Source organism: Prenolepis imparis, unplaced genomic scaffold (genome assembly GCF_030444845.1).
Source record: "Prenolepis imparis isolate NDT839.2.m4 unplaced genomic scaffold, iyPreImpa1.0 SCAF_2, whole genome shotgun sequence".
NCBI lineage: Eukaryota > Metazoa > Arthropoda > Insecta > Hymenoptera > Formicidae > Prenolepis > Prenolepis imparis.
In genome coordinates, this window is record NW_028141160.1 from 8,090,533 (window position 1) to 8,105,330 (window position 14,798).

The following is a 14,798-nucleotide window of genomic DNA, read 5'->3' on the forward strand; positions in this document are numbered from 1 at the left end:
ACATATTCATATATATGCATAATCATAAATGTACATACATATTCATATATATGCATAATCATAAATGTACATACATATTCATATATATGCATAATCATAAATGTACATACATATTCATATATATGCATAATCATAAATGTACATACATATTCATATATATGCATAATCATAAATGTACATACATATTCATATATATGCATAATCATAAATGTACATACATATTCATATATATGCATAATCATAAATGTACATACATATTCATATATATGCATAATCATAAATGTACATACATATTCATATATATGCATAATCATAAATGTACATACATATTCATATATATGCATAATCATAAATGTACATACATATTCATATATATGCATAATCATAAATGTACATACATATTCATATATATGCATAAACATAAATGTACATACATATTCATATATATGCATAAACATAAATGTACATACATATTCATATATATGCATAATCATAAATGTACATACATATTCATATATATGCATAATCATAAATGTACATACATATTCATATATATGCATAATCATAAATGTACATACATATTCATATATATGCATAATCATAAATGTACATACATATTCATATATATGCATAATCATAAATGTACATACATATTCATATATATGCATAAACATAAATGTACATACATATTCATATATATGCATAATCATAAATGTACATACATATTCATATATATGCATAATCATAAATGTACATACATATTCATATATATGCATAAACATAAATGTACATACATATTCATATATATGCATAAACATAAATGTACATACATATTCATATATATGCATAATCATAAATGTACATACATATTCATATATATGCATAAACATAAATGTACATACATATTCATATATATGCATAATCATAAATGTACATACATATTCATATATATGCATAAACATAAATGTACATACATATTCATATATATGCATAAACATAAATGTACATACATATTCATATATATGCATAAACATAAATGTACATACATATTCATATATATGCATAAACATAAATGTACATACATATTCATATATATGCATAAACATAAATGTACATACATATTCATATATATGCATAAACATAAATGTACATACATATTCATATATATGCATAAACATAAATGTACATACATATTCATATATATGCATAAACATAAATGTACATACATATTCATATATATGCATAAACATAAATGTACATACATATTCATATATATGCATAAACATAAATGTACATACATATTCATATATATGCATAATCATAAATGTACATACATATTCATATATATGCATAATCATAAATGTACATACATATTCATATATATGCATAATCATAAATGTACATACATATTCATATATATGCATAATCATAAATGTACATACATATTCATATATATGCATAATCATAAATGTACATACATATTCATATATATGCATAATCATAAATGTACATACATATTCATATATATGCATAATCATAAATGTACATACATATTCATATATATGCATAATCATAAATGTACATACATATTCATATATATGCATAATCATAAATGTACATACATATTCATATATATGCATAAACATAAATGTACATACATATTCATATATATGCATAATCATAAATGTACATACATATTCATATATATGCATAAACATAAATGTACATACATATTCATATATATGCATAAACATAAATGTACATACATATTCATATATATGCATAAACATAAATGTACATACATATTCATATATATGCATAAACATAAATGTACATACATATTCATATATATGCATAAACATAAATGTACATACATATTCATATATATGCATAATCATAAATGTACATACATATTCATATATATGCATAATCATAAATGTACATACATATTCATATATATGCATAATCATAAATGTACATACATATTCATATATATGCATAATCATAAATGTACATACATATTCATATATATGCATAATCATAAATGTACATACATATTCATATATATGCATAATCATAAATGTACATACATATTCATATATATGCATAAACATAAATGTACATACATATTCATATATATGCATAATCATAAATGTACATACATATTCATATATATGCATAAACATAAATGTACATACATATTCATATATATGCATAAACATAAATGTACATACATATTCATATATATGCATAAACATAAATGTACATACATATTCATATATATGCATAAACATAAATGTACATACATATTCATATATATGCATAATCATAAATGTACATACATATTCATATATATGCATAATCATAAATGTACATACATATTCATATATATGCATAATCATAAATGTACATACATATTCATATATATGCATAATCATAAATGTACATACATATTCATATATATGCATAATCATAAATGTACATACATATTCATATATATGCATAATCATAAATGTACATACATATTCATATATATGCATAAACATAAATGTACATACATATTCATATATATGCATAAACATAAATGTACATACATATTCATATATATGCATAAACATAAATGTACATACATATTCATATATATGCATAAACATAAATGTACATACATATTCATATATATGCATAAACATAAATGTACATACATATTCATATATATGCATAAACATAAATGTACATACATATTCATATATATGCATAAACATAAATGTACATACATATTCATATATATGCATAAACATAAATGTACATACATATTCATATATATGCATAATCATAAATGTACATACATATTCATATATATGCATAATCATAAATGTACATACATATTCATATATATGCATAAACATAAATGTACATACATATTCATATATATGCATAAACATAAATGTACATACATATTCATATATATGCATAAACATAAATGTACATACATATTCATATATATGCATAAACATAAATGTACATACATATTCATATATATGCATAAACATAAATGTACATACATATTCATATATATGCATAAACATAAATGTACATACATATTCATATATATGCATAAACATAAATGTACATACATATTCATATATATGCATAAACATAAATGTACATACATATTCATATATATGCATAATCATAAATGTACATACATATTCATATATATGCATAATCATAAATGTACATACATATTCATATATATGCATAATCATAAATGTACATACATATTCATATATATGCATAAACATAAATGTACATACATATTCATATATATGCATAAACATAAATGTACATACATATTCATATATATGCATAAACATAAATGTACATACATATTCATATATATGCATAATCATAAATGTACATACATATTCATATATATGCATAATCATAAATGTACATACATATTCATATATATGCATAAACATAAATGTACATACATATTCATATATATGCATAAACATAAATGTACATACATATTCATATATATGCATAAACATAAATGTACATACATATTCATATATATGCATAAACATAAATGTACATACATATTCATATATATGCATAAACATAAATGTACATACATATTCATATATATGCATAATCATAAATGTACATACATATTCATATATATGCATAAACATAAATGTACATACATATTCATATATATGCATAAACATAAATGTACATACATATTCATATATATGCATAAACATAAATGTACATACATATTCATATATATGCATAAACATAAATGTACATACATATTCATATATATGCATAAACATAAATGTACATACATATTCATATATATGCATAAACATAAATGTACATACATATTCATATATATGCATAAACATAAATGTACATACATATTCATATATATGCATAATCATAAATGTACATACATATTCATATATATGCATAATCATAAATGTACATACATATTCATATATATGCATAATCATAAATGTACATACATATTCATATATATGCATAAACATAAATGTACATACATATTCATATATATGCATAAACATAAATGTACATACATATTCATATATATGCATAAACATAAATGTACATACATATTCATATATATGCATAATCATAAATGTACATACATATTCATATATATGCATAATCATAAATGTACATACATATTCATATATATGCATAATCATAAATGTACATACATATTCATATATATGCATAAACATAAATGTACATACATATTCATATATATGCATAAACATAAATGTACATACATATTCATATATATGCATAAACATAAATGTACATACATATTCATATATATGCATAAACATAAATGTACATACATATTCATATATATGCATAAACATAAATGTACATACATATTCATATATATGCATAATCATAAATGTACATACATATTCATATATATGCATAAACATAAATGTACATACATATTCCAGATGCGTACTACCTTTGAATATGGAAAATTCATAATAGTATGAATAACCCTGGGCTCTAAATCTAATAACACCGCTCGTGGTATGTAATGCTCATCATCTGCTTGATAAAAAAAGACATCCTTTCTATCCGTTCCCTCTATTGCATAATCTTCCAAGATTCCTTCTGGGCTGATTCCATGCTCTGTGCATAATCTCTTCCAAAACTCAAATCCAACTATAAATAAAATGTATAAAAATATATAAATTTTATTCTAAGAAAGAAAATATATAGGTTTTATTACAAATTATAATAAAAGAGAAATTTTAAGTTTGTAAAATTGAGGCATAATGTAAAAAAAAAGACGATAAAGATATTCGTTATTTTCATATTTGCTAGTGTTTGGAAATATTGTAGCATTTGTATCAAAAAATTATAAAACGTATGAAAAGGATTTATATTATATGAGACAAAATAACATGTAATACTTTGATTGCCACATTGGCCAAGCTGCAAAGTTATCACCTCGCTTGGCATTTTAACGTTCTAACAATTCAAATATAAATCACTTTATTTGAAATATAAATCACTTTATTTTCTTGATGAAAAAACCACATACAACTGTACAGGCTGCTTTCAGCAGAAGAAATGGCTCAGTGAGTGCTTTACGTTATGCTTTCAGCGATTTACTGTTTCTACTGATCATTGTTATTGTTTTTTTCTTTTGACCTTTTAAAGTAAATGCTTTCAGTCTCTACAGACTATCTCGCACTTTTATTACTAGAATATTACAAAACGCGCGTTACATTTGTTTCTTTATGGTATTATTTAAATAAATTGCAATTAAAAATCCCAAACAAAGAAATGTTTTTATCAATGCATAAAAGTAAAATTATATACTGATAAATATAAATATTTTATTTTTAAGTTACTAATTTATCACATAAAATTTTGCATTACTATAAAGTTCCACTGATCTCTTTGTAAAACTTTTATTCTTCTAACTCAGAAATAAATTTTCAAGCATATTAAAAGATACATTACTGCGTTTGCACTATTCACATTTTTTCGCAAAATCTTCTAATAACTTTAATGTGTATTTTCGAAGATATCTAAAGGTGCACATTATTGCTTGTGTAAAGTGCATTACTTACTTCTTCGCGAAATATATTTTCCGAATAATTCAGACGAACTTTTGAGAGTATGAAAAGACGCGTATTACTGCACGTCAACAGCATTATCTGTAAATTAATAGAATATATGAAAATTAATTATATCTAAATATAAATATCTTAATAAATTTTCAAAGTTTGAAAATAGTATATAATAATAATCTTAATAAAATTGTATATAATACAAAAAAAACTTAATAAATATTTCCAAAGAAATGAAAATTAATTTTATATCTAAATATTATATATCTAAATAAATTTCCAAGTTTTCATATAAATATTAAAAATACATTTTTAAAATACTTATCTTTATTTTATATAATTGATACTGTGCTATATAAATTGTTTTACTTTCTATTCTTTTTTTTACATAAATAATACTTTGTAGAAAAATTTTACATAATACTTCAAACAGAGATATACTTGTTTGAAAAATGAATACTTACGCATAAAATGAATACTTAAATAACTTTCATCATAAGGATCTTCTGGATCTCCTAAAGATCATTTTTGAATATGAACATTATGGGTTCCAATAATACTGAACAACTCAAGTTGAAACAAGCTCAAAGATACTATTAGCATTCATCGCCCACCTGTCGCATAAGTTTCGGTACAGTTTTATATATAAATTTGTATATAAGGGAGGAAAAAATATATATAACTCTTTTTATAAGAAAAGTGAAAAGAAAGATACCTGTATTCTTCTCTGTTTGTTGTTTTGGCTTTTTAACAATAAATGTTTTCTCCTACACACATTTAAATCCACATGACAGAAATATATCTTTATTTGAGAGATCCAAAAGCAACTCATCCTCCAATTTGTTAATGGGATTTGCACAATTTGTATGGAAACAGATTTTTGTAAAAGCCAAAAAATGTCTGCGTGACATCTGCACTGCCATAATTCATATGTACTTGTGTATCCTTGGGAGAAATTGCGTCTTCCATATATGATATCTTCTGCGTTTCAACACCTATCATAAATCCAAACATGCAATCAAACAGTGCATCCACATGATCTTATCAATAATATAAAAGTAATAGAAATTATATTTTAATTTTCAAATTATTTGTTAAAATATAACAGGTGATTAACAGAATTGTAAAGTGCTTGTGATACCTGAGCAGAGACTCTTCTATTGCTTGCATCAATTCCTTCGTTTATAAAAAAACAATGTTGATAACAAAATCCTGTCCCCATATCACACTTGTTTATATTTATTAATATTACGACTAATAGCAGAAAACATTTGTACTTTATTATACTTTGCAAATATCTCCTTGCCACTGCATGTAATGAAGATACATAGAGCCAGAATGAATAACAATGTTTGTGCTTGGATTTGCTGAAAAAAAAAAACATTTATTATTATGTATATTTGAGAATAAACAAATATAAAACAATATATGAAATATATCGAAAAATTTACTAATATTTATCTCCCTGTAAGTATATATATTTTTAATGAAGGTATAATTACTTTTGCATCCTGATAAATCGCCATTTTCTCGCAATATAATATTATAATAATAATTGATAACACTTTGAGTATTTTATTTTTCTTCTTTTATTATATCAATTTTCTTTTAAAATGCAGTATTTTCTTTCTTTTTCTTTTTTTCTCCTTATTTCGGCATTTTATTACAATTTTCGCGTAAAAGCTGTCATCGATATTTCACATCATGACTAAATATTTTAATAATTGTTAATAACAACGTTCATAGTAATACATATTGTATTTTTTATTATTATGAATTTTTAATTTACGAGTATCATCAATTTGTAAAAATTATTTAGCATTATTTAATAAATTTAATTTAATTTAAAACAGTAGGTTATGTATCCCATATGTGCCACGTGTCTCTTAAGACGTTCGAAAAATCGTCCGAGTTAATAGGAATACATGTTATGCAAAGAGGTTATTCAAAGTAACGTCGGTAATGAAGGTTGGTAAATTATCGACGTTATTATCGATAAATTACCAACCTCTATTACCGACGTTACTTCGATCAACTTCTTTGCATAACATGTATTCCTATTAACTCAGACGATTTTTCGGACCTGAAAAGACACATATTGCTACACTATACCTCTTCGCAAAATATGTTCCCCTATTAACTCAGACGATTTTTCGAGCGCAATAAGACATATATTATTGCTCGTTAACTATTTATCTCTTTGCAAAATATAATCTATTAATTTAGATGAATTATCGAAGATATTAAAGGACTCGTATTATTGCACGTTAATTGCATTAATAATTATCTGTAAATTAATAACAAAAATATATGAAAACTGATTTTTCTCGCAGATTCTGCCACTGAATAAGCGCAAGAAAGAGTCCTGATGTCTTTTAATATATTTTAAATAATATGTTATAATACCTTAAACTTGATTAATATTTTTGAAAGTTATCAGCTGATTTCTATCAAAAAATATTAATCGAGAATAAGATATTATAACATATTATTTACAACATATTACTATTTTAATTTATCATATTATTTAAAAAGTTAATTAATAAATTAACGCTTTAATCAGCTGATTTCTATGAAAAACTATTAATCGAGTTTAAACAAATTTTATATTATTTTTAAAAAAATATTTTTTTTAACATAAAACCGAAGAATGGCGCGCGCGTAGCGCGCGCTTGTGTTGTTCTAGTTTAAATCTAAAACAAAAAGTGCGAACAAAATAAAATTTTCTATAATATATATATATATAAATTATATAAAACTATATAAAACTCAAAATATACTGTATTACATGGAGAGAAATAGATTCTTACAATTAGTTTAAACTGACAATGAGACTTTTCTTTATCGTATTATCAAGAAAGATTCATGATGAATTTTATTTTTTTATCGAAAAAAAAATTATTAGTATAAGGCTCAAGGAATAATAGATAAACAATAGTAGAATGTCAACACAATATAATTTTTTCATGTTTTATGATAGCAAATTTATTATAATCGATACAAAGATTATATTAATGTTTCAATGAGCGATATTTCACACACAAGTATTAAATAATATTAAATATTGTACATTTCACACTAGTTGATGTTACAATTAAATAGAGATCATTTAAAATATATAATTTAATTTAATTAACTAGCTTTAATTAATTAACTATTAAATTTAATATTATTAACATTACAATCTTAACATAAAGTGTATATTTAGATTATAAATAAAATTCAATATTTCGTAAGCTTCTGCTTCAGTGAATACCGAGATGAACAAATTAATATTTTGTTAATTTGACGATATAAAATTATCACAGATTTAAGATGTATTTAAAGAATGTGTGTGTGCGTGTGTGTGTGTGTGTGTGTGTGTGTGTAGTGTAGTGTAGTGTAGTGTTGTGTTGTGTGGTATCTCTTTATAATTAAAATATATTATTTAACATATTTTGACAATAAATTTGTTCTCTTAATTTTGAATCCAAAATTCTATGAGCGCTAATATAAATTAAAAAATTGCCACATTTTTAAATAATAGATTCTTTATTAAAGGCTTCTTGTGAAAAAAAAAAAACTTTGGAGGTGAGTATCGCATTAATAAATAAATAAAAGTATAATGTGTGGCACATTTAGATAAACATTGCATATATTATAAAAAGATGTATACGTTATTATATGTATATATACCTGGGTTTATGTGTATATTAATTTTAATTTATAAATTACATCTTTACAGCAAAGTGCGTTCAGTAAGCTTATAAGCAACGAAATATAACAATTATAACAGTGTTGTATCAGATAGTGTCTTGTACTTATTAAATACTGTTTTCTCTCTTTTTCTCTCATTCTTGTGTGTGTAATAAAACAACAAATGTACAAAAAACCACAGCCGATTGAGTCGTATTTCTCATTTTTTCTTAATATTTTTGTAACAAGTCCTGGTAACTTTACACAAGTACTCCTTAGACGCGATGTCCTTTAATAAATATTAATGTTCTAAGTAGTAGAATTCATGACATAGTATTATAAAATTTGCAATAGTTATCGATTTTCTAGTTAACGACGATGTCACGATGATGAATCTACTCATTAACATCAACAATATACTGTAATAATTATTTAATTACTTATAACTCTATCGACAGGAATTCACTTTTACAACTCATATGCAGAATGTGTTACAAAACTCTATCGATATAAACTGTCAGGGATACTATATATCTATTGATAGACCATATTAAAAAAAAAAAAATCTATTGTTTTTGTCGATAGAATTTTGTAACATTCTGTATATATAGAGTGAGGCACTTGCTTTTTATTTGCTCACCCTTAATACGTTTCTGATTAACATTTCTAATCTAAAAAATAATTCAAATGAAAAATTGTCTTCGAAAAAAAAGATCAACGAGAAGCAGTTTTTTTTCTTTTTTTATCACATAAGGTATTTCAAAATAAGACAACTGTTGTCCGAATAACCTTCTATGAAATATAATAAATAAATAGCTGCTTCAGCAAAACAAATACGAGTATATCTTCAAAATTGACTGCTAAATAAAAAGAAATAAATATAATATTGCACTGAGCATATGTGATACATGAGAGAATTAATAAATATAGTGATATTCATATATAATAAAATTTTAGTTTTATCGAAAACGTCAAACATTTGCCAAGGGTAATTGCATTTAAAGGAATAATTTAATAATGTACACACACATACACGCACACAATTAATGTAAAGTTTTATAAAAATAACATGGTGATAAGAAGAAAGCTCGTAAGATGTGTTGAAGAGTATATGCGATATTTTCTTTAGTGACATATGAATTTAAAAACCATTGGATAACACATAAGTTTAAAAACCATTGGATAAGACATAAATTTAAAAACAATTGAACAATCTTTTATATACATTATTAGTGATTGGAAAATAGAAACATGAATTTGTTTAGCCTTAATACATACTTATCTCTCATGTACATAAACGTATCTGCTTGCGTTTATATAAATATTACTCTCATATATTCATTTATATTTTATGTATATACAAATCCGTTTCGCACAGATTCGAGTTTTGGATGACGTTCGCACTTCGTACTCTATTTCGTATAGCTGTACCTTTTTTTTCGTAGCTATCGTCGAGTTACAGTAGTAGTGTGATGAACATGTACAGTGATGTATATTCCGCATTATAGATATAAAATGCAAACTAATATCAATTCTTATAAGAAGTTTTTTTCCATAGCGATACGATATGGTGTAGAACCATAAGATGCGCCTTTCTAAGATTACTCCGTGACGATTGAATTCTTTTATCTATACATATAAAATACTTAAAACGAATACAGAGTTGTTCGCACAATTTGCAAGATTTTTCGCCATTTTCTCATGTAATATCATCTCTAGTTTAATAAAGAAAACGATTCGCCGGGACGTCGATCGCACCGCGACAGCTACTAGGCGGTGGATTATCATCGTCGAAATTATTGTGCTGTCTGAGAGATCTCGTTGGAAGTTGGCTACGTTGTGACGCTGTCGCTTGACGTCTCAGCTCCTCTATGTAATCCGTGGTGTCGTTCGCTATCAGTTCCTGTATACGTTTACTCAGGGTCGACAATTCGGGCTTGTCGTCCTCGTAGATCCCGTCGTGGACACCCGACTTTTCGTAAAACAATATGTAAGGTGTGTCGGGTGGTTTCAGACTCTTGAAATCCTCGAACGTAGTCTGGGTTACGATACTGTCGTTAAATTTGTACCAATTCTGCTTGGAATCACAAGCGTACGTGAAATAGTGTCCGTAATCCATACTATAGCCAGAGTGCACGACGGCGGCGTACAAATGATACGTCTCGGCTGCGGTGCAGGGTATCGCCGATACCGGCAATCGTATGGTATCGTTATATGTCACTTTGTGTCGAAGTTTCGTCCTCAGCCTCGTGTCGAAATCGTAGCGGAAGTGTTTCAACGTCAGAACCAAATGCGCCGGTGCCTGCAGAATCGTGATGATCCTCTGCGCGTCGCACAATTTCGTACATTTGTCGCATCGATACTTGTTCTCGCCCGTCAACTTCTCCGGCGTGAGATAATAATTGATGAGATCCTGAACGGAGACTTCCTGATTCTCCTGTATCTCTTCGGGGAAGCACAGTTGCAGATCGCGAAATTTGTCCGTATTGCGAGAACTGGTGTCACATTGTGCACACTGGTACGTGATTTGACATTCCCCGCCTAGTACTTTGTGTACGAGCGATATATATCCGTTTGTTTCTTCACCACCTACAGATTGTATACCGCTGTCCGTCGAATCGGAATGAGAATCGCTGAGCCGCTGTCCTAGCTCTTCGCCTGTTAGGAAAAATATTCAAAAATAAAATATAAATATAATAAAATATATATATATATATGTAATAAAAATATATAATAGTATTCAAAAATATATATTCAAGTTGAAAAATATAGCATAATATAAATTTTTAAAATCTGCACGGAACATAATCTATTTTGATTGTAGATGTAGAAATAAAATATGTAAATAAATAAAAACAAAAATAATAAATGAAATATATAAATGAAATAAATAAATGAGATATAAATGAGAATATAAATGAGATAAATAAATAAAATATAATAAAAATGATCAAATGTGAGATATTAATGAGAATATAAATGAGATAAATAAATGAAATATAATAAAAATTATCACCTCGTGTAAAATCCGCTAATGATTGTGTTTTCCGTTGCAACGCCAAACCTTCCGTTAGGTCTTCCTCAGTTGTCCAACGCTTAATATGCCTTTGTATGACTTCTTTCGTTTCTATCGGCAACGTTACATTGTCTTCTTGTTTCTCGATCTTACATTGAACAGTTGCCGTGTTATCATTTCCTCCACAGTTTGTGCTAGTGGATTTTTCTTGTTCATGCAAAACATCCAACAGATGACTACAAAAGAAAATAATTTTATTAATTGTAATTAATGTAATAAAATTGCATTTAATAATAATTAATTGCTATAGAATTGTATTTAGTGATAATTTCTAAATTTTTATTTACCATTTTGTGTACAGATGGTAAATAAAAATTTTTCTTTAACTATATGTTGTATTAAAGAGTAAAAAAATATTCCTATGCTAAAAAGTATACTAACCAGAGAAATTCTGAACTGTCCTGCTGCTGTCCAGGTAGAAAATACGTAGGTCGGGAGGCTCGTAACACTTCAGTAGGCTCCAAATATACTCTCTTAGAGTATAATAATAATGCAAACAAACTTTGCAACCTCTCTAGCAAGAGTGTTTTTCCTGCTTCATTTAACGGACGGTAACTCAATACTTCTTGGCAAAATTGTCTGGTCATTAATAAGGCTTGCAGCACACTGTTCATATAGCAAGTGTTGCCGAGATTGGAGAGTCCAACTTTTCCAGATAGTGGTCTTTTCGGTTCCACAATTGGTTCAAACTCTTTTGTTTCGTCAATCCATACTGGCTCCCTGTAAAGTTCCCTGACAACTTGCATCCGTGGCAACACAGGATAAGGATAATTCTCCGTATTTCCACACGCTGGTATACATGTTGAGAATCTTTTACTATACACTTTCATAATGTCGACTAAATTCTGTATACATTCCTTACTGGAATCCGAATCTTCCTTTACCAAATCTTTTATCAACGCTGGTATCCTTCTGACTATAGTTTGAACAACCGACAATGAGCTTTGCCTCTTCAAGATATAAAATATAATATTGGAAGCATTTTGACGGATTATCGGTACCAGCAATACCTTGCACATTAACATTACTATGTCTACCGAGGATTCTGTGAGCTCAAGAAGGGTGGAATATTTATGCTGCTTCTCCAAGCCACGTATAAACTCCATTATCCAAACGCTAAGTCGATCTTCAAGCCATTGTGGAAGCCAATTGCACAATACTTTCAACGCCTGCACCAACTGATAATCGGAATGCGATTGAGACAGAATCCAATCTACTGCCTGCGGAATAACGGAGGATTCCACCAGCTGCAATATAGCAGCGAGGCCTGCACCTGGCTCCTGTTTTCTGTTTGTATCCGATATGATATTGTATAAGGTTTGGAGACAGGTAAACATTAGAATGTCACGCTCCTCGTTTTTTGTGTTCGAGCATAGTATTTTGAGAAAATGCTGAATCTTGGTAGTGTTGTCGTAGAAATTTGTAATTTTTTTCGCCTCCAAGGGCATTTGGAAGGAAGACAGGTTCGTGACAATAGCTTCGCAGAGCTTCGTGTGATTCGCCGATCTGGGTAGGTACACTCTGTTGTCCGCCAATGTATTGAGAAGCTCGGTCAGGCCCGACATGTCACCGACCTCCGCGTTTCGCAGTAAAACGGCAACGTCGTTGGAAATCGGATCGACGTTGAAGAAACGTTTCTTTACCACGTAAGGCGACAACCACGTTAGGATCTTCGGCACCTCCGACACGTTGCGTACGTGACTCTTGAGGATGTCCCTCAGCATATCCTCGCAGTCGATCAGCTGACCGAATTCCCTATTGTCACGCAGATTCCGCAGCATCAGCCAGCCGTCGTTGACGGCCGCCTCGTTCCCCGACACTATTAATTTCAAACAACGTCCGATATCGTTCTTCAACATGTGTTCGGTGTCCATTTTTCCTCGACCTCCGGCAAGCTCGAATTTCCCCTTCACGATCTTATCCTTTCTCAACAACGGAGAATTACCATTAACCTTCGATCACTGATGATTCGCGTGAAAATCAAAATGATTTCATGGTGATGGTGGTGAAAAAGTATGAAGAAAAAAAAAATAGCAAGTACTGCAAGCCATAAATCATACATGTCATTCGAGAGATGATCCTTGAATGAGAAAAAGATGCTCCCTAATGGGGGACATTCGTACACCCTGCATCTGATAGCCAATAAGAGACGTTGTTTTCTAGGGACAAATGTGTCATTTCACACTCCTCACTTCCTATTGGATCTCTGAAATTTCTGAGTGTTTAAATCGAATATATATATAGATGTGCTGTGTTATTAATATATATATATTATTTTATATATTATTTATATATATTACATATATATTATTTATATTTATTATATTTATTATATATATTATATTTATTATATTAGATTATTTATATATTACTTATATATTAAATATATTATATATATATTTAAT

At 27.2% G+C, this 14,798-nt stretch overlaps 2 protein-coding genes across 4 annotated transcripts in view; both read right to left on the minus strand.

Annotated features, from left to right (window-relative positions):
* Nucleotides 1–7,613, minus strand: part of LOC145948929 (anaphase-promoting complex subunit 2-like) — a 10,543-nt gene extending 2,930 nt beyond the window's left edge. For all 3 annotated transcript variants that reach the window (XM_083058513.1, XM_083058514.1, XM_083058512.1), the window contains exons 1-6: nt 7,145–7,613; nt 6,784–7,009; nt 6,358–6,637; nt 6,107–6,256; nt 5,643–5,729; nt 4,523–4,725 (exon numbers count right to left, since the gene is read on the minus strand). The gene's annotated coding sequence lies outside the window, so the exon portion shown is untranslated. The remainder of the gene's footprint in view (nt 1–4,522; nt 4,726–5,642; nt 5,730–6,106; nt 6,257–6,357; nt 6,638–6,783; nt 7,010–7,144) is intronic.
* Nucleotides 7,614–8,680: 1,067 nt separating this feature from the next.
* Nucleotides 8,681–14,461, minus strand: LOC145948416 (ubiquitin carboxyl-terminal hydrolase 38). The gene is made up of 3 exons (XM_083058113.1): nt 12,775–14,461; nt 12,334–12,569; nt 8,681–11,975 (listed from the first exon to the last, which is right to left on the minus strand). Exons 1-3 carry the CDS (start codon nt 14,265–14,267, stop codon nt 11,038–11,040), a joined length of 2,667 nt encoding a protein of 888 aa, XP_082914239.1. The 5' UTR covers nt 14,268–14,461; the 3' UTR covers nt 8,681–11,037.
* Between the last annotated feature and the right edge of the window lie 337 nt (nt 14,462–14,798).